This window comes from Gorilla gorilla, chromosome X, assembly GCF_029281585.2.
Source record: "Gorilla gorilla gorilla isolate KB3781 chromosome X, NHGRI_mGorGor1-v2.1_pri, whole genome shotgun sequence".
NCBI lineage: Eukaryota > Metazoa > Chordata > Mammalia > Primates > Hominidae > Gorilla > Gorilla gorilla.
The window spans coordinates 51,058,281-51,079,741 of record NC_073247.2 but is presented as its reverse complement, the minus strand read 5'-3'; the positions used below and the strand labels follow the sequence as shown (position 1 = coordinate 51,079,741).

Sequence of the window (21,461 nt, the reverse complement as noted above, 5' to 3'; positions counted from 1 at the left end):
TTTGTGTGATGTTGGTATTAATTCTGGGTACTATGTTTTAAGTTGGCCACTGACAGCCTGTTTGAAGGACATGAGAGAGAAAACTTTAAGTGTTGTTCTAGAATAGAACTAGAAGATGGCCGGGTGCAGTGGCTCACGCCTGTAATCCCAGCACTTGGGGAGGCTGAGGCGGGTGGATCACCTGAGGTCAGGAGTTCGAGACTAGCCTGGCCAGCATGGTGAAAACCCGTCTTTACTAAAAATACAAAAATTAGCTGGGGGTGGTGGTGCACTCCTGTAATCCCAGCTACTCAGGAGGCTGAGCCAGGAGAATTGCTTGAACCCGGGAGGTGGAGGTCGCAGTGAGCAGAGATCATGCCACTGCACTCCAGCCTGGGCGACAGAGCAAGACTCTGTCTCAAAAACAAAACAAAACGAAACAACAACAACAAAAAAACCATGAACTAGAAGATAAAGGTTTTAGGGAGGTAGTTTTTAGCTCTGTGATGAGCTCTACTAGTTTAGGTATCCTTATGAAATGCACTGGGTAGAAAACTGATGGAAAGGATTTCTGTATTGGGCATGAAGTTGACCTGTATCTCATAATGGGTGTTTTGGAGTGTTTTCTATGTTCTTTCTAGGCACTGTTCTAAAGGTTTTTTATGTGTTAACTCTTTTTTTTTTTCAATTGATATATCATAGTTGTACATATTTTGGGGGTACATGTGATATTTTGATACATGTACATAGTGATCAAAGCAGGATAATTGGGATATTAATTACCTCAGACGTTTTTCTTTGTGTTGGGAATGTTACAGTTCTTCTCTTCTGGTCGTTTTGAATATACAATAAATTATTGTTAGTTATAATTTCCCTACTCTACTATGAAATACTGGAACTTATTCCTTTTAACTATATTTTTGTACCAACTTTTCTTCATACCTCCTCCCCCCTTCCCAGCTTCTCCTAACCAGCATTCTACTCTCTACTTCCATGTTATCCACTTTTTTAACTCCCACATAGGAGAGAGAATGTGCAATACTTGTCTTTCTGTGCCTGGCTTATTTCACTTACCATAGTGACCTTCACTTCCATACGTGCTGTTGCAAACGGCAGGCTTTCATTCTTTTTTATGGCTGAATAGTATTCCATTGTGTATATGTACTGTATTTTCTTTATTCATCTGTTGATGGACACTTGGGTTGATTCTGTATCTTGGCTATTGTGAGTAGTGCTGCAGTAAACCTGGGAGTGCAGATATCTTTTTGGTATGCTGATTTCCTTTCTCTTGAATATATATATACTCAGCAGTGGAATTGCTGGATCATATGGTAATTATATTTTTAGTTGTTAGTGGTTTTTTTTTTTTTTTTTTTTTTTGAGACAGGGTCTCATTCTGTCACCCAGACTGGAGTGCAGTGGCACAGTCATGGCTCTTTGCAGCGTCAACCTCCTGGGCTCAAGTGATCCTCCCTAGTAGCTGTGAGACCACAGGCATACACCACTATGCCAGGCTAATTTTTTTGTTTTTTAATTTTTTGTAGAGACAGGGTCTCCCTATGTTGTCCAGGTTGGTCTGCAAGTCCTGGGCTCAAGCAGTCCTCCTGCCTCTGTCTCCCCAAATGCTAGGACTACATATGTGAGCCACCACACACAGCCTATTTTTAGTTTTTTTTTTGAGGAACCTCCATAGTGTTCTCTGTAGTGGCTGTAGTACTTCACATTCCCACCAACAGCGTGAGGGTTCCCCTTCTTCCACATCCTCACAAGCATCTGTTATTTTTTGTCTTTTTGATAATAGTCATTTTAACTGGGGTGAGATGATATCTCATTGTGGTTTTTATTTACATTTCCTTGATGATTAGTAATGTTGCATTTTTTCATAATACCTTTTGGCCATTTGTATGTCTTCTTTTGAGAAATGTCTATTCAGGTATTTTGCTCATTTTTTAAGTGGAGTTATTTGGTTTTATTTTGCTATTGAGTTGAGTTCCTTATGTATTCTGGATATTAATCCCTTGTCAGATGGATATTTTGCAGACATTTTCTCCCATTCTGTGGGTGGTCTCTTCACACTGTTGATTATTTCTTTTGTTGTGCAGAAGCTTTTTAGCTTGATATAATCTCTTTTGTTTATTTTTGCTTTTGTTGTCTGTCTTTTTTTTTTTTTTTTTTTTTTCCCCGAGACGGAGTCTCGCTCTACCGCCCAGGCTGGAGTGCAGTGGCACGATCTTGGCTCACTGCAACCTCCGCCTTCCGGGTTCAAGCAATTCTCCTGCCTCAGCCTCCCGAGTACCTGGGACTACAGGCTCGTGCCACCGTGCCCAGCTAATTTTTTGTATTTTTAGTAGAGACAGGGTTTCATCATGTTAGCCAGAATGGTCTCAATCTCCTGACCTTGTGACCCACCCGCCTTGGCCTCCCAAAGTGCTGGGATTACAGACCTGAGCCACCGCACCCAGCCCAGGCCAATGTCTTAGAGCATTTTTCCAATGCTTTCTTCTAGTAGTTTCATAGTCTCAGGTCTCATGCTTAAGCCTTTAATTCATTTTCAGTTCATTTTTGTATAGTGTGAGAGATGGGGGTCTAGTTTCATTCTTTTGCATATGATGGTTATCGAGTTTTCCCATCACCATTTATTAAAGAAACTGTCCTTTCCCCAGTGTATGTTCTTGGTGCTTTTTTGGAAAATGAGTTGGCTATGTGTGGATTTCTCTGTTCTCTATTTTGCATTATCTTTTAATACAGAGAACAACTTTATGAGATTGGGAATCATGATCACCTCCATTTTACAGTTGAAAAAAGCTGAGGCACAAAGAGGTTAAGTTACTTGCCCAAGGTTACAGGACTGGTAAGTAGCAGAGTTAAAATGGAGAACAAGGCAGTCTAGGTCTAGGAGTCCATGCTTTTAACTCCTTCATTACCAACCAACTCTGGAAGTCTGTAAGAGGAAAAAACCATTTTATTCTACTTATTTTTCCTAACTTTGATATTATGTGTGTGTAATGTTAAGGATGGAGAAATGAATTAGAAAGCTTTTACTTAAAGTGACAGAAAATTATTGCTCTTAATATCAAATACAAGTGTATTAAATATTTCTTCTTCAAGTTACTGGAGAATATTTGAAGAACTACTTTGAAATATGGAAAACTGATACTAATTCCCCTTGAAGTTTACTTTGGAATGATTTAACAATATTTAGTGTGAAAAGGAGATAATTTTCAGGGATGCTTAATACATTTACCCTTTACTTTAAAGATGATTTCAAGCTTTTTAGATCAGCAAGCCATCCTGTTTGTGGACACTGCTGATCGCCTGGCCTCGTTAGCTAGAGATGCTCTGGTCCATGCACGCCTGCCTAGTTTTGCCATCCCATATGCCATTGATGTACTAACTACTGGATCTTACCCACGGCTGCCAACCTGCATTAGGGTAAGTTCTTTGCTTGCCCCCATGTTCCTAAAAACTAAAGGTTTTGGCACTGGATTGTATTGTATTATTAAGTAGCCCAGCAAAAAACATTGTTAAAACAAACAGTACATATAGTTTGCTTTTTTTCTCTGTAACTAAAGTTGTGCTTTTTTGAAATAAGTTGGGGCCAGATGTGAGTAGATATCAAAATGGGTAAAGGTTTTATTTTTTTTTCCCCCAGGGGTGCGTGGATGTGCAGACATAACATCTATTTCAGATGTGAAAATGCTACGTGCTAGTTGCTTTTTGAAAGTGTTTTAAACTTTTATTGTTTTGGTAGTTTACTGACTTGGTGCCATGTTGTATTTTATACTTGTAAGAACTTGTGGAAGCTATCAAGTGATATTTAGTTGGTTTATGAATAGAGCATAAGGGAGGTCATGTTGTATTATGATCTTAGCTAAATGACTAGAATCATTGTTGCTCTTATGCATGATAGTAATGGCCATTGTTTTTGTATGTAGACTGCAGAAATGAGTGTTGAGATTCTCTTAGGTAAAGTACGCAACACTGTATAAAGACAGGAAAAGATTGAAAAAAAAAATCCCCTTTTGTACATTATTTAAAAATCACTTAAATTTTTTTGCAGGATAAAATTATTCCTCCAGACCCAATTACCAAAATTGAAAAACAAGCCACACTCCATCAGCTGAATCAGATTCTTAGACATCGGCTTGTAACCACAGATCTTCCTCCTCAGTTAGCAAATCTTACAGTTGGTATGTATCTGAAATTTATTTTTTTAAGAGTTGATGGCCAGGTGCGGTGGCTCATGCCTGTAATCTCAGCACTTTGGGAGACTGAGGCAGGCAGATCACTTGAGGTCAGGAGTTTGAGACCAGCCTGGCCAACATGGTGAAACCCCATCTCTACTAAAAATACAAAAATTAGCCGGGTGCGGTGGCCCGCACCTGTAATCCCAGCTATTCGGGTGGCTGAGGCATGAGAATTGCTTGAACCTGGGAGGCAGAGGTTGCAGTGAGCCAAGATTGCACCACCGTACTCCAGCCTGGGTGACAGAATTTGCATGTTAGAATATTTTCCTAAACAGCTTTTTGGGTTTTATTCAAGGAAAAATAGCATTATGAAGATTTGACTGACAGTTTTATGGTGTTTGATTCTATGACTTGCCAGCTGTATCATTTCTCTTTAGTACCTAGAAATACAGTGCTGGTATTTGCAGCTTGGGAGTGGGGCTGGAAAGAGAGAAGAGTCCCCAGAGTTGAGCCTCAAGAAAATATTGTTCATTTATGTTAGAAGAGTTGCCTTTCATTTCTTCTGGAAGCTGGCTACTTCTTATTCAGGAACCATTGAATTGTTGGAACCTTATGAAAGAACCTTCAATCTATTTAAAAATTTTTATAAGTAAGACTGAAAGTTCTAGGTCAGGAGGAAGATTCTCATTTTCTAGCAAAGTACACTTCTTTTTCTTCATCTTTTTCTTCTAAAAGCAAATGGCCGGGTGAAGTTTCGTGTTGAAGGAGAATTTGAAGCCACCTTGACTGTGATGGGAGATGACCCTGATGTTCCATGGCGTCTTCTCAAGCTAGAAATTCTAGTTGAGGATAAGGAAACAGGAGGTAAATCATAAGTAGTGATTTAAATCATAAGTATTAATTTAAATGTTTGATATTTTTATATTATTGAAATATTCCCGGCTGGGGATGATGGCTCATGCTTGTAATCCCACTACTTTGGGAGGCCGAGGCAGGTGGATCGCTTGAGCTCAGGAGTTTGAGACCAGCCTAGACAATATAGCAAGACCCTGTCTCTACAAAAAATTTAAAAATTAGCCAGGCGTGGTGGTGTGTTCCTGTAGTCCCAGCTACTTGGGAGGCTGGGGTTGGGAGGTGGGAGGATCACCTGAGCCCAGGGAGGTTGAGGCTGCAATGAGCCATGATCACGCCACTGCACTCTAGCCTGGGTGACAGAGCAAGATCCTGTCTCTCTCTATATATATTCCTGCAAAATAATAAATGCATGCAGCAATTTATCCTGTAATTTGAAGCAAGTTTTATAATTGTAACTGCCTATTGACCATGGACGTTTCAGTGTTTCTCAGAGTACAATGTCAAGTTTCTGTAGATAATTTCAGTGCTTTTTAAAAAAATTCATTGTTATTATGTGCTTCCTTAGTTGGTATAGTGACACACTTGTACACCTATTTGATTAACTGCTTTCTTTTCTTCTGCCAATGGAAGATGGGCGAGCTTTGGTTCATAGCATGCAAATCAGCTTCATCCATCAACTGGTGCAGTCTAGGCTCTTTGCTGATGAGAAACCTCTTCAGGATATGTACAACTGCCTACGTATCCTTCTGAAATTTGAGACATGTGTTTGTAAGGATTTTGTGATACCTCTCCCACATTTTTCATTTGTCCTTAGTCTTGAACTGTAGCAGCCTACATTCCTTGGCCCCGTCTCCCCCACCCTTTTTGAGGTGCAAATAGGGCTGGAGAATAGTGAAGAATAGTGATATGTTTGTAATAAACCAAATTTAAAATTTTACTGTTGACTTTGCAGGTAAAAGCAAAAAGTGATTAGTTAAAAATAGTATTGTTTGAGGCTGGGCACGGTGGCTCATGCTTGTAATCCCAGCACTTTGGGAGGCTGAGGCGGGTGTATCACTTGAGGTCAGGAGTTCAAGACCTGCCTGGCCACCATGGTGAAACCCCGTCTCTACTAAAAATCCAAAAAAAAAAAAGAAGCCTGGTGTGGTGGCGGGCACCTGTAATCCCAGCTACTAGGGAGCCTGAGACAGGAGAATCGCTTGAACCCAGGAAGCAGAGGTTGCAGTGAGCCGAGATCGTGCCACTGCACTCCAGCCTGGATGACAGAGCAAGACTCCGTCACACACACACACAAAATAATAATAATAAAAAAGTACTCTTTGGTGAAAAAAATAGTACTATTTGGTCAATCCATGTTCTCTAAACTATGATGAATTAAGACACAACCCAGACTTTATGGTTTTATATTGGTTTAAAATTAAATATAAAACCTTTTTCTGAAAGTATGCTATAAATTATAATACTTTTTACGATGAGGCATTGGAGAAATAATCATTTCAGAAATTTTCTTCAGAAATTTTTCTCCAGGTTTTCAATAAGAGAACCTTCCTTAAATGAAGTTCACCTGGACTTGATTGACTGTTGGTGTAATGTATTAATTTTACTTAACAACATCTATCAGATTCTTTCTGTTTATCACTTCAGTTAGAAGTGTTACATTCCCAAACTCTAATGTTAATCCGAGAACGGTGGGGAGACCTTGTGCAGGTGGAAAGGTATCATGCTGGAAAGTGCCTCTCCCTTTCAGTTTGGAAGTAAGTAAAATCAGTTCTGGTGGGTTCGTGCTATGACTGTAAATACTCTTTTTATTTCTCTTTTTCTCTCATACGTCTGATTTAATATACAGTTGACCCTTGGACAACACAAGCTTGAATTGTGTGGGTCCACTTATATGCAGATCAATTTGCAAGATGTGAAACCTGCGTATAGGGCCAACCTTCCCTATACGTGGGTTCTGCTGGCTGACCGCAGGACTGACTGCAGGACGTGAGTTTGCGTGGATTTTGGTATTGGGACGGGAATCCTGGAGCCAGTCTCCCAAGTACACCAAGGAATGACTGTATACCAATAGCTATGCACCTCTAGTAACATGCTTTTGTGTAGTAAGGTCCCATAGTATTATGTAGACCACATAGGACATCCATAGTTGACACCTGTCTTAGAACATGTTTTAAATACATAGACATTTACCTGTTTGTACTAAGACTTACTATTCTTAAAAAGTTTGAGAGGTTAGTTTACTTTGGGTTTATACCAAATTGCTAAAAGACCGTTAGGTTAGAAAAGACCATTAGGTTAGATTGTTGGGTATCATTTTTTAAAACATGCATGCTTATCACAGTTTTCCACTTTGAATTGTGCCTGTTAAAAACTTTCTTTGGGAGAAAATTCGTATTGGACTGTTTGTAACTCTCAATTCCCTGTTTGAACTTTACTTGATTCCTGTTTTTCTCCCCACCCCGGCATCTTATTATCCCAAATGATCCCCATTTTCTGTAAAGGAGTCAGAGGTGAGTAGATACTACTTAGAAGACAGGTAGTTTTTGTTTTGGGGTTCTTTTTCATGTGTGCATATATTTTATTTTTAAATTATATGTCTTTTTTTAATGCAATAAATCAAATATTGTATTGGATTACAGAATAGCTATCTTCCCATTATTATTCCCTCCACAAACACTGAGGGCCTGCTGTATTCCAGGCTGTGGCTAAACTGCACAATGGATTGTCTCTATTTTATTCTAGAAGTTAACAGACTGTGTTGAAAAAAATTCTTCATTTCATCTTTAGTCAACAGGTTCTTGGGAGAAAAACTGGAACAGCATCTGTTCACAAAGTTACAATTAAAATTGATGAGAATGATGTCTCCAAGCCTTTACAGATTTTTCATGATCCTCTTTTGCCAGCTTCTGATTCCAAATTAGTAGAAAGAGCCATGAAGGTAAAAGATCTCAATATATTTTCATATTGGTTTAAATGAATGTAACTTGCCATTTATCCTTAAACTCTTAGCACAAATTTTTAAAAATATCTAATTCTTCCTAAAACTTCTTATGAAACTTATTTTAAGTAAATGTTACACTTCTTACATTTGTTGTTTTTTTAAAACATCTGATACTATAATATATAATTTTTAAGATATTCTTTAATATTTTATAATTTAGATCAGATACCATTTTAATTTTAAGGTCTGGCATTAGAGCACCATAACTGATTTGTAATATCTTCGCCTATTACTTACCAAAATGTTAACTATAGTTTTTAAGCTATCAATTGTAAGTTAATTTTTAACTCAATACCATATTAGTTAATTTTTAACTTTAAGTTTGCTTTCTATTAGGGTTAACACTTAATCAGTGTGATTCCAAAAGGAAATATTTTGAAGCACAGTAATCTACTCTTGGGCTTTTAAAGTAAAAATGTTTAAATTGCACATTTGAATTTGTTGTTCTTATTTATGCAGATCGACCACTTATCAATAGAAAAACTCCTGATTGACAGTGTCCATGCAAGAGCTCATCAGAAGCTCCAAGAACTGAAGGCCATTCTTAGAGGCTTCAATGCCAATGAAAACTGTAGGTTCTTTTAAATTGACATTTGTTTTTCTTTTGTTTAAACTAGAATCCAGTTTTATTTGATGAGAATCTTAATATGACTTTTTCCTGATATTTTGCTTTTATTGTGGAAGCTGGTATTTCTGCATTTTAACTTGTGATCTGCCAAACTTATGCTAATTTTTCCCTTGTTACTTATTTAGCTTGGCCTCATTTTTGAAATATTTGTGTATTGGATTTCCTTAAAACTTTATGAAATGGGGCTGGGCATGGTGGCTCACGCCTGTAATACCAGCACTTTGGGAGGCCGAGATGTAAGGATCACTTGAGGCCAGGAGTTTTAGACAAGCCAGGGCAAAAAATGAGACCCCGTCTCTATTTATAAAATTTTTTAAATGAAAAACTTTATGAAACATGAGCTAACATTTTAATATGAACCTTATTTTTAAACTTTTTTCTAGTGATAAAACAGCATTCCAAATATTTATAATATACTTGTAAAATATGCCCCTTTGAGTGAAGCAGAATTCATCCCTTGTCTTTTTAAAAAATTTTTAAAAATTATTAACAGTTCAAATAAGGAATGCAGATACATGGACATAGTGAAAAATCTTCCAAGTTTAATTACCTAGTAAGTATATTCAGAGCTTTGAGGGACAGTCATTTAGAAAGTAAACCCTTTCATTCTGGGAATATAGGTTCGCAACATCATAATGAGCATATTTACTATCCCTGCCCCAATTACTTTTGGCCATAATTACCTTGTGCCCACAGTGCACAGTCTTTAATTAAGTTAGATGACGTAAGTGAAGTGCCTTATAAGTAGGAAGTCTTAATAGTGCTAGTAACGAAGGTGCTGCCTTTTGTCATCACAGAGCTCAGCTCAATCCATTATACTTAAAGAAGCAGCTTCTTAGGTATGTACTAGTAACTCTGGATTAAAATCACTTTGACAGAAATAGATTTTTAAAAATTGCCTGAAGGAAAGACAGAAAGTCAGAAAAATAAGTGTGTATTTAGAATACATACTCATTCAAGGAAAGTGAAAAGATAGAGGTGAAAGAGGGGTTCTAAGATAAACCAAAGCATTAGCTTATATTTTTAAAGAGACTAAGGAGAGGCGCAGCCTAACTTAACAAAAATGCAAATATGGGCCTTAAAAAAGAAATAAAGGATCTGCCAGAAATTTGGTGAATGTATTGGTTAGATGTGTCTTGGGGGTGCCTGTCCATTAGCCCTATCAGGGTTTAACATTAGCTTTATCAGTACTTCATTATCTTGATTTAATTAAAAGCTTTAGTAGAAGGCCCTCCCCTTTAATCCCTCAAGCAAAGATGTTAAATACAGACCTAAAAATTATGATTGGAAAGTATAATTGAAACTCTCACTGGAATTAGAAAGGCTACTAACCACCACTGCCTTTTGGTCTTTTTTTCTTAACAGCTTTATTGAGATATAATTCACATATAATTACCTCATTCAATGGTTTTTACTGAAAGAGTTGTGCAACTATCACTACAATTTGATTTTAGAACATTTTAATCATCCCAGAAAGAAACCATGTACCCATTAGCAGTCACAACCCATTCACTCCTCTCCCTTCCTGCCTCCCTTTTGGCAATCATTAATCTACTTTCTAACTCTATAGATTTGCCTATTTGGACATTTCATATAAATGGAATCATAATGTGTGGTCTCTTACATACTGTTTTTAACACATTTTTTTTGAGGTTCACAGCATGTTTCAATACTTCATTCACTTTTATTGTCAAATAATCCATTGTATGGCTATACCATCTTTTGTTTATCCATTCATCATTGTTGAACATTGGGGTTGTTTTTCTTTTTTGGCTATTGTGGATAATGCTGCTATGAACATTCATGCCCAAGTTTTCATGTGGACGTAAGTTTTCATTTCTCTTGGCTGTACACCTAGGAGTGTAATGGCCGGGTCTTGTAACTGTTTAACCTTTTGATGTGTTTAACACCACTTTACAATCTAACCAGCAATGTGGGAAGGTTTCATTTTCTCCACATCCTCACCAATACTTGTTATTGTTTGCATTCTTTTACGTGAGGATATGCAGTTATCTCAGTAACATTTGTTGAAGACTATTTTCTCCTGTTTGTCTTGTCACCCTTGTTGAAATTCCCCTTTTGTTCTTTTTTAAGAAATGGAGTTTCACTGTGTTGCCCAGGCTGGTCTTTATCTATCTATCTATCTATCTATCTATCTATCTATCTATCTATCTATCTACCTATGTATCTATTTTAAGTCCATGGCCTGCTGAACAGGCTGGTCTTATGCTGCTGGGCTCAAGCAATCCTTCCACATTGGCCTCCCAAAGTGCTGGGATTACAAGCATGAACCACCATGTCCAACTCTTTTGTTCTTAAAGAAGACTTTAAGTATTTTGCAATCTTAATTTTTCTAATTTTTCAAAACTTCGTTTGTTGAGATTCCAGAAAATAGGGAGTTTGTAATCTTTTGATAGGCTCTGGTTTACTTTAGTATCATCTGTAAACAAGGCTTAGTAAGTTAAAAAACAGAACAAAAACTTAGTAAGTTAAAAAACAGAAACAAAAAACTATGATTGCCAAGGGATAGTTAAATTACTTTGAAAAATAAACTCAAAGCATACGTTTACATAGGAATGGTTTTGTGTGCTGTTCACCTAGGTTCTGAAGATTTCTAAAGAGAAATTTAGAGAAATCTTCAGAACCCAAGTGTAAAATTCCTTTTTGTAGAAATGTTAGAGATCTGAGTTCAGCTGTCTGCTCTTGAACAAGTCATTTACACTATTTGGGCCATTCTCCTCATCTGAAATTTGAGGATATTATAATAGTCCAGGCTCTTCCTAGATCTTAAACTCTAGTAGGAATGTGCTACACCAGTGGTTTTCAAGCCCTAGGTGTTTTGTAGAGTCCCAGGTGTTAGAGAAGGGTGACTTAGGGACTATAATTTGGAAGGAAGGGAGAAGCTTGCATGCGGGGTTGATCTCCTCAGTTCTGCTTTAATCAGGACAGTTCTAGAAATGAGGACTGCTAGAGGAAAGGGTCTGCCGACCCACCATCTTAGGGCATGTGCTTTAACTTGTTTTTTAAATTCATGTGCATGCATTTATACTCTCCATGTAGTCTTACTTGATCCTTTTTTGTGATGGGCGAGCATGCTTTATTAAGATCCTTACTGGAACGAGGGACTACATAATCTATTCTTAGAATCCCTTAGCGCAGTCACCCTTAAATCAGCTGGCTTTTCTTCTAACACCTAACTGGAATAACCCAAGGAAATGAGTAGCTCAGAGAGTGGAGCATTTCAAGGGAAGGCTAGGGGAAGGCATAGACTTCAGGTTTTGAGCAGCTCAGGCATGTGGTTTCGTGGGGGTAGAAATGGTTTAGGGGAGAGGAGGCAGGACTTTGGAGATAAGTTCCAAAAAGGCAGTGCAAGGCACTAAAGGTAACTTGAGATATGGCCCAGTTGGCAGCATTGCCTAACTCTTGAAAGCCAGGGTGCTGCTCCCTTGTGTTGTACTCTACCCTTCAGCACCTATAATCAGGGCATCATGATCAGTTTGGAAGCTATGAACCACACACAGCCATTCCTAATTGAGCTTAGTTGCCGCTCTTCACTCTTCACACTTTATATTCTGTCTGTTATCCATTCTCATCTTGTTCTCAATAAATGATAGAAATAAAAGGAGATATATATATGTTCTGGCAGGACAAAATAGCAGCAAGTCCTGTCATCTTACACTGCTTTTAATTCCCTCTTCTTTATTTTCTTTGCAAGTTTCCCCATTTTTGTATACCTAAAACCTGCTGCCTTTAAATGCTTTAGGGCATTGTGTATTTTATTTTCTGTAAAGAAAAATATGGACATTGGTAGTCAAAAAATATGTACATCGATTTGTATCAGAGTATTTCTTGTCTTTTGAACTGTGTTATCTGTATTCTTCTCTGATGCCCTATTTTTCTAAGAATACTCAATTGTGGTAATTAGATTGAAATTATAATTGTTACCCCAATTCCCAGAACTAGTTTTACTCTGTTGCCACACTTTAGAAATGGTTTTGCTTTAGAGAATTCACTCCTACCCTGTCAGGAATTGTAACACTATGGAAATGTTTCAAAAATCAGCAACTGTGTTTCACATTTGTAATAACTTTTTATTAACATAGTAAGTTCAGCAAAACGTCACTGATTTGAACTAATTTGTCACATTGGTCTGAATTATATGGTAAAAGAAATCTTTGTTTTTGCCCTTTTTGTTCTGTTTTTTTCAGGTCAGAGTTCTGCTGGATTTGCATGTTAAACATTTTGTATACAAATATGTATTAGATGTACAGGTTGAGTATCCCTTATCTGAAATGCTTGAGACCAGAAGTATTTCAGATCTCGGATGTTTTTTTGGGTTTTGGAATATTTGCATTTGTACTTACTGGTTGAGCATCCCAAATCTGAAAATCCGAAATCCAAAATGCTTCATTAAGCATTTCCTTTGAGTATCATGTCAGCACTCAAAAAATTTTGGATTTTGGAGCATTTCAAATTTTGGAGTTTAGGATGCTCACCCTATGTTTTAAAGCAACTTATTTTTCTCTAATTAAATATGTCTTCTGCAATCTTTTACTTTATTAATTTGTTTGATAATTTGTTTGTGTAGACAGTACCAATGGTAATGTCATCCATTTGAATTATTGAAAATTTATAGTAAAAGGTTTTGGTTTGTTTCTTTGATTCAAAAGGAATATAGATAATATACATTTGTCGAACACTTTGCTTTTTAAAGCACTTTTACAGCCTTGTCATTTCTTGCTCCTAACAACCTGTGGCACGGAGGGGAAGATGTTATTTTCCTTGTTTGACAAAAAAGCAGGCAGAAGCCACGCCTGGTGAAAGGCCTGCATCGCCACTCCCCTATGCGCCTGCCACGTTACCTCTCCTTCCGAGCACCTGCATCGCCATTCTCCTCTGTATCTGCCTTTTTTTTCTGTGCTGTAGCTTCAGAGGAACTTGGTAACAAGAAGAGCATATTCCTTTTACAACCCCTCAATCTGATCAGCACTTAGTGTATTTTCAGTGTTTTGCTTGTTTACTGGATTTCATTATGTCACTTGCAGAATTAAGAGAAAAGTTAATTGGGCCTGGTGGAAATACTATGAAACTCTAGATCAGGCATATTGTCAGCTTTGGGGATTTGTGTTTAGCAATTGCCTATGTTCTTAATTCATCTGTGACTTGAAATGGAGTATACAAATGACTTGAAAAAAATTTTTCTTCCTGGGTAATCAATAATATTTATTAGTTTAAACACATGGGCTCTAATTGCCAGAATACCTCTTTTTTATGAGGAATGGCATTGAAAATCATGAGGCCATAGAAGATATTTATTCTGTTTATAAACAACTAGTTTTCTTTCCATTATGTAAAAGAGAAAATCCTTAAAAATTAATTAGCTTATTAGTAATTACCAAGTGAAAGTAAAACTAGAACTCAGCTCACTGATGAAGTTGAATTTTCACTAGCTATTTCAACCCTCTTTAAGAAACTTTGGATTTTTTTTGCTGTAGTATTTGAGACATGCATGTTTGTTTCAAGTCACCTTGAAAATTACATTCTTTCCTTTTTGAGCTACTAACTGACATAATAATACTGTTGCAAATTTTGCAAAATCATGTTTTTCCTCTAACATTTAGGATCCTTCAATAGTTGGTTTGTTTGTACTCATTGATTGAGAAATAATTTTTCTGGAAAATATTCAGATAGAAAAATAATTTTTAATTCTTGATTGTTCAGCTTCCATAGAGACTGCACTCCCAGCTCTTGTTGTTCCCATCTTGGAGCCCTGTGGTAATTCAGAGTGTCTGCACATTTTTGTAGATTTGCATTCTGGAATGTTTCAATTGATGCTTTATGGACTTGGTAAGTTACTAAATGATATAATCATTCAATGTAAGAAAAATTATTTTTAACAAAAACAAAATGAACATTTTCTGTCATTAGGTATTAGAAAGAATGGTATATGCAGTGTTGAAAGTGGGTATGGAAACCATAACTCTGACTGATGTCAGTTCCTCGGGGCCGTTTTAACTACTTTGGATTTTCTTGTAGCAGATGTTAAACTTCCCAGTATAACGCACATTCGTGTTTCCTTATGCAAAATTAATAATGTTGATGGCTGCTGTTTTTTAGGTTAACTTATCTATCCCAGTAGCTCAGTTTCTATTTTACCACTGGGTGACATGGAAATCACAATAAGGAATTCTAATGTCATTTGTGGCTGAAGAACATTTTGACAGTAGAAACATCTAAGATGACTTGAGGTACAGAATCCTGGAGGAAAGGATTTTTTTTTCTGCCCTAAACACAGTAGAAATTAAAGTTTGATTTCTTACTTGTTCTGCTACTGAGTCAGTTTTATGAAATGATGAAATAAGAATTTAGTGTTTTTGTATTGCTACTGGACAGTGTTCTTGAATATATTAGGACATCTGCTATTTGAAATTAATATTCAGCTAGAAAGGTTGAAAATAAAGGGCTTTCTGGTTATATTTTATAACTATAGATTTTTTTTCTGTGGGCTGCTCATGGAAAACTGAACTAATTACTTTGAATGACATCACATTTATGATGGCTAAATGACGCATTTATGAATTACTTTAACTGTGGGTTCCAAATAAGGCAAATGTTGTTTGTTCTTAAAAACTTATATTTAGGCCAGGCGTGGTGGCTCAAACGCCTGTAATCCCAGCACTTTGGGAGGCCGAAGTGGGCGGATCACAAGGTCAGGAGATCGAGACCATCCTGGCTAACACGGTGAAACCCCGTCTCTACTAAAAACACAAAAAATTAGCCAGATGTGGTGGCGGGTGCCTGTAGTCCCAGCTACTCGGGAGGCTGAGGCAGGAGAATGGCGTGAACCTGGGAGGCGGAGATTGCAGTGAGCCGAGATTGCGCCACTGCACTCCAGCCTGGGCGGTAGAGCGAGACTCCGTCTCAAAAAAAAAAAAAAAAAAACATATTTAACTGTTTTTCTGATTATTAACATAGTACATACTCATAAATAAAAAACTTAAACACACAAAAATTAGAAAAGCAACAGAAAATAGTCTTTTAGGGATGTATGCTTGTCTTAGCAGCTCAGGCTGCCGTTAACAAAATATCATAGACTAGGTGACTTAAACAACAGAAATTTATTTTGTCATAGTTCTGGAGGCCAGAAATTCAAGATCAAGGTGTCAGCATGGTTGATTTCTGATGAGGGCTCTCTTTCTAGCTTGTATATAGATTGTATATAGACAGCTGCCTTCTTGCTGTGTCTTCACATGGCTGAGAGAGCGACTTCTCTGGCATCCGTTCTTATAAGTCTGCTACTGATCCCTTCATGAAGTCCCTACCTTCATGACCTCATTTAAACCTAATTGCCTCCCAAAGACCCCTTCTCCAAATACCATCACACTGAGGATTAGGGGTACAACATATGGATCTTGGGGGGACATAGTTGACCCCATAGCAGTGCTTTTCTAATTTTTTCTATACTTTGTCCCCATTAATCAAAATCATTTTGTATCTTGCTTTTTTTTGCTCATTATTCTGTTTACTAGCATTTTCTGGTGTCATTAAAAATTCTGACTTAATTTGCAAGCTGAGCTTCAGCCAACAGCTCTTCCATATGCCAGAGATCATTTGTGTTTCATATGTAAATATTTCAGTGGAGTTTTTTGTTTTTATGATTTTTAAGGTTCTAAGTCTAATAATACTATGAGTTTTAAATACTTATAATTTAAAAATACTGATTAATTAGACTAGGAGTTTGGGGAATTAAAATATAGGCAAATAATGGATTCATGTATTTGTTACTTGTTCTTTCTGCCAGTGTACATTTGCCATTAGTTGTCATATCTATAATGCTCCCTAAAAGTTAAAGAGGGAAAACAAATTAGGTTGGCTTATATCTAATGGTACATTTAGTTTAATTTTTCTCTGACTCAAAAACAATGTGATTTTCTGCCTTAAACAATAATTTTCATTTGTTTTACACTACCTAGATAAAGATTTTGTTTCTCATACAAGCAATTAATTAATGAAGTGCTTTATTCTGTAGACCAGGCCACTCTGGATGACATGGAGAAGTCTGTGAATGATGATATGAAACGAATCATACCCTGGATTCAGCAACTTAAGTAAGCTTGTTTATATAGCTCAAGACTAAAAATGGAAACTTATTTTGACAAGATATGTTTTCTTCTCCATCATTACTCTTGGTCATTCACTGTCCTTAAGGTTTATGACATGAAACTTAAGTGCCTTTTGGTACCTTAGAATCTAAATTCTCTTGGAATAGTTCCAAGATGTCAGTTTCTCATATCAAATTCTCCTCTAGAGCAAATATAGGTGTGAAGGGCATAACACTCAGCTTTCATCCCTTACCACATTTTCTTCTATACAAGCACTTTACAAATCACTTACACAATGAATTTTATTGTATCAAGTGTTCTCTGTAATAAAGTCCTATTTGTTCTTATCCAGGGTAATCGTCATGGTTGACTACCAACTGACACTTTCAAAATAGTCATTTCTGCTTCTCGAATACAGTCATTCAATTTGTCTCAAAATCCTTTAAATGCTTCACACTGTTAAACGAAATAAAATTGAAAATGGAGCTAGATATAATTCTGTGGAGTTTCATTACCACTCTGGTACACAAAGGTACCCTTATAGCAACTCTAACAAACTCTTTCTTAAAATTAATAGAATTCCAAAGGATAGAAAAAAAATTCAGAGACTAAAACCAAAACTGGCAAATGGAGAAGGCGGTGGGGGGGGGGGGGGGGTGGGAGGGGGCGGTATCTAAAGAAAAGACTATAAAGTGGGATCTATTGTTCTTATAATCTTTTAGCCTCTGCCCTTCCCTTTAGCCAATATTTGAAAAATTCAATATAACCAAGTAATGTTTTCATTAGCAGGGCATGATTTTTTTTTTTTTTTTTTGTGACACGGTTTTACTTTGTTGCCACCAAGGCTGGAGGGGAGTACAATAGCGTGATCTCAGCTCACTGCAACCTCTGCCTCCCAGGCTCAAGCGATTCTTCTACTTCAGCCTCCTAAGTAGCTGGGACCACAGGTGCATCCTACCATGCCCAGCCAATTTTTGTATTCAGGGCATGATTTTTTGTTTTATTTTATGTATTTATTTATTTTTTATTGAGACAGAGTCTCACTCTCTTGCCCGGGCTGGAGTGCAGTGGCGTCATCTCGGCTCACTGCAACCTCTCCCTCCCGGGTTCAAGGGATTCTCCTGCCTCAGTCTTCCGAATGGCTGGGATTACAGATGTGTGCCACCATGCCAAACTAATTTTTTGTATTTTTAGTAGAGACGGAGTTTCACCTTGTTGGCCAGACTGGTCCCAAACTCCTGACTTGAGGTGTGATGTGCCTGCCTTGGCCTCCCAAAGTACTGGGATTACAGGCGTGAGCCACCGTGCCCAGTGCAGGGCATGATTTTTAAAGCCAGTAGATAGATAATATTATGTGAGCCTTTTTTTTTGAGCAGCTATTTAGTTTATCTGTATGTGAAAAAAAATCAGTCATTAATCTGGGTAATGATTTCTAAAACTTTTAGTGTTTTAGCATCATTGTGCATTTTGGCTAAATAAGCAAGGTTTAAATATCCTAACATGCTTAATAATTCACATCTTGCATAACTTGAGGTTGTTTATCTGGCAGTTCTAGCTGCCCAAAATATAAACTAAAACCAGAAAGTTAAGTTCCAAAAGCCTTTAACTTACCAAATGTGTGCCTGTATGTAAACTTACATGATTGATTTATAAGAAAAGTCTCCTGATTGTCACTTATAATAGTGTTTCTCAGATGATCTGTGGTGAATGACCAGTTTATCACTAATCTATCATGGGACACTGATTTTTCAAAATAACTTTATTGAGGTATAATTTACATACCATAAAAATGCACCCATTTTAAGTGTACAATTCAATGATTTGTAGTAAATTTACTGACTTTTGCAAGCATCACCACAATCCACTTTTAGAACGTGTAGGACATTTCCATCACCCCAAAGAAATGTCCATTTATAGTTAATAACCATTCCCAACCTCAGAAAACTATGAATCCACTTTCTATTTGCCTTTTCTGGTCATTTCATATAAAGTAGAATCAAAATATGCTGTCTTTTGTGACTGGCTTCTTTCACTTAGCATAATGTTTTCAAGGTTCATCCATATTGTAGCATGTATCAGCACTTCATTCTTTTTTATGACTGAATAATATTTCACTGTATGGATATACCACATTTGGTTTATCCATTCATCAATTGATGAACATTTGGGTTGTTTCCACTTTTTGGTTATTATGCATAATGATGCTGTGAACATTCATGTGTAAGTCTATATGTGGACTTATGTTTTCTTTTCTCTTGGAGTAGAACCAAGGAATGGAACTGCTAGGACGTACAGTAATTTGTTTAGCTTTTAAAAGAAAATGCCAAACTGTTTTCCAGAGTGACTGTGCCATTTTACAACCTCATCAGTAATGTTGCGAGAATTTCCATTTCTCTACATCCTTGCCAACAGTTGTTACTGTCTTTGAATATAGACATCCTAATAATGAGTATGAAGAAGTATCTCATTGTGATTTTGATTTATATTTCCCTAACAAATAATGATGTTGAGCATCTGTTTGGTCATGTGATTACTTTTTAAAATAATGTGCAATAAAAATGAATTCTAGGAAAAAAGAAATGAAAGAACATGTATAAGATATAAGCCCCAATGTTTTTTATTAGAATCAACAGATAAAGTTATACTTCAGTAAATATAATCAGAACATAGGAAAAAAGAAAATTATAGAAACTGTGTACATTTTTCATTGGAAGTGTATACACAGGCAATTAATATAGAAAGTCACTTAGACTCAAGTTTTTTGTCTCTCAGAATCATAACAAATAATGAAGAGTGAAATAGCAATTCCAGATCGACTTTGAAAAGACCACCTTGTATATCAGTATTTAGAATTTTTAATGTGACACATGAGCTTGTTTCTTGTTTGTAATAACTTGTCTGCGTTGGATTGATGATAATGCTAATCATGAGAGATGTTTCTCATGTTTTCCTTTTAATAACATACATAGTAGAGATATCATTCTCACAAAGGTATGTTGATGGGAATCAAAGTAGAGATTTGAAATAAATTTTAGCAAGTTCAGGATATTCATTTTTAACTTTTATTCAAAATGAAGCAAGTGATGGTATATTTTCAAAATTTATCTTCATTCCTTCATCAGTAACCAGTTCTTGCATTTGATCCGTAGAGTTGTGGTTAAATTTGTCTTTCAATGAAAAAAACAAAATGGTTTCCAGAACAGTTGACAAACTACCCTTAAAATGTCATATATTATAACATGGTTTTACTGCACATAACTGGTATACAGTTTGTACCACATGCAACTTGCCACACAAATGTATCAGCACCCAACCTGGTCTTTGCCCTATTCATCAAGGCAAGTCTGCTGATCATGAGCTGGGATGTTGTGGCATCGTTATGCTGCTGTGAAAATTCTTATTTTCTGTAGTTTCATTATGCATCAGTGGAGTTTGTGAACCAGCCATTTTATCCCTTTTTTACATATTATATGATATCCTAGCTTCAAGGATAGATAATCAAATAAAAGGAATAAAAGGAGTACTATATTAAAAATGTCAGTGAAATCTGGCAGCTTACCTGAAAGGAACGTGGGAACAAAGGTAGTTAATACTACTGGGACCCGCTAGGTATACTACACACTTCACACATACACAATTTAAAAACTGGGGCTATATAAAGAATGTTGAGATTAGTTGGTGCTGTCTTTAAACCATAGGAAATCTGTCACTCCTTAATAATAAACTAACACAGTATCTCATCCTTATAGTGAATTCTACCTTATAACTAAGATCATTCACATTGCAGTTTAAACTTCTTAAACTAAAACTAGAATTGACAGTAATGCAAAACTATGAAAAAATGATTTGTCATTATGGCCAGGTGTCCTTTTATTAGTTCAGTTAAATTTCAATTAATTGTTTTTTTAATGGTCTTTAATCATTTGTAAGTCGATAGCACACAGATAATCAGAAAAGTCTGAGATTTGATGTGGATTATCACTTTTAAATTCAGGTTTTGGCTTGGACAACAGCGTTGCAAGCAGTCTATAAAACATCTGCCTACGATAAGCAGTGAAACATTGCAGCTTTCCAATTACTCAACTCATCCTATTGGAAACCTTTCTAAGAATAAACTGTTCATTAAACTTACCCGCCTTCCACAATACTACATTGTAAGTATGCAAAGGAGTGATTTGGAGTGATCAAGTTTAGTAATTCTGTTAGTATCTTGAATGACTTATTGTTTAACTTGCCAATGAATTTTATTGAATATTTGACTTTCGTATAGTGAAACCCAGGGGTTTAGAATGGGGGAGAGAGGAATGTCACGTCTCAGTTGGGGAACATAAGGTATAACCCCATCCCTCACTCTAGGGTCTGTACTATGATGAGGCCTAGTCTTTGATTGGAATGAGACATCTCTGTAAGAATAAAAAATTTAAGACCAATTCCTATGAAGGTCTGGCGATGTTTTGATGTCAGATAAACTTGTTTCACTTGAAATATTAACTTGTATAGTGAAACCTTTCAAATATGGACTGGCTGAATTGGCTTTATTTTTTCATCCTTCTTTGATTGAAGGCATCTTTCATTTTATTGAGTATGTGTTCCTTTTAGTGCACAGTAAGGTCCTCTCTATTCCTTTTTCACTGTTTCTGTATGTTTTTTAGTTTCTTTATTTTTGAATTAGTTAAAATTTGCAATAATTTTAAATATGAACTCATCCT

The 21,461-nt window shown here is 36.5% G+C and overlaps 1 protein-coding gene across 5 annotated transcripts in view; it reads left to right on the top strand.

The window, feature by feature from the left end:
• MED14 (mediator complex subunit 14) overlaps positions 1–21,461 on the top strand; it is an 86,107-nt gene that overhangs the window by 18,000 nt on the left and 46,646 nt on the right. For all 5 annotated transcript variants that reach the window (XM_055376428.2, XM_055376427.2, XM_031005818.3 and 2 more), the window contains exons 4-13: positions 3,238–3,411; positions 4,040–4,169; positions 4,902–5,030; positions 5,652–5,759; positions 6,643–6,775; positions 7,809–7,959; positions 8,482–8,593; positions 14,372–14,497; positions 16,680–16,758; positions 20,747–20,906. In XM_055376428.2, coding sequence (XP_055232403.2) covers positions 3,238–3,411; positions 4,040–4,169; positions 4,902–5,030; positions 5,652–5,759; positions 6,643–6,775; positions 7,809–7,959; positions 8,482–8,593; positions 14,372–14,497; positions 16,680–16,758; positions 20,747–20,906 — 1,302 coding nt within the window. The remainder of the gene's footprint in view (positions 1–3,237; positions 3,412–4,039; positions 4,170–4,901; positions 5,031–5,651; positions 5,760–6,642; positions 6,776–7,808; positions 7,960–8,481; positions 8,594–14,371; positions 14,498–16,679; positions 16,759–20,746; positions 20,907–21,461) is intronic.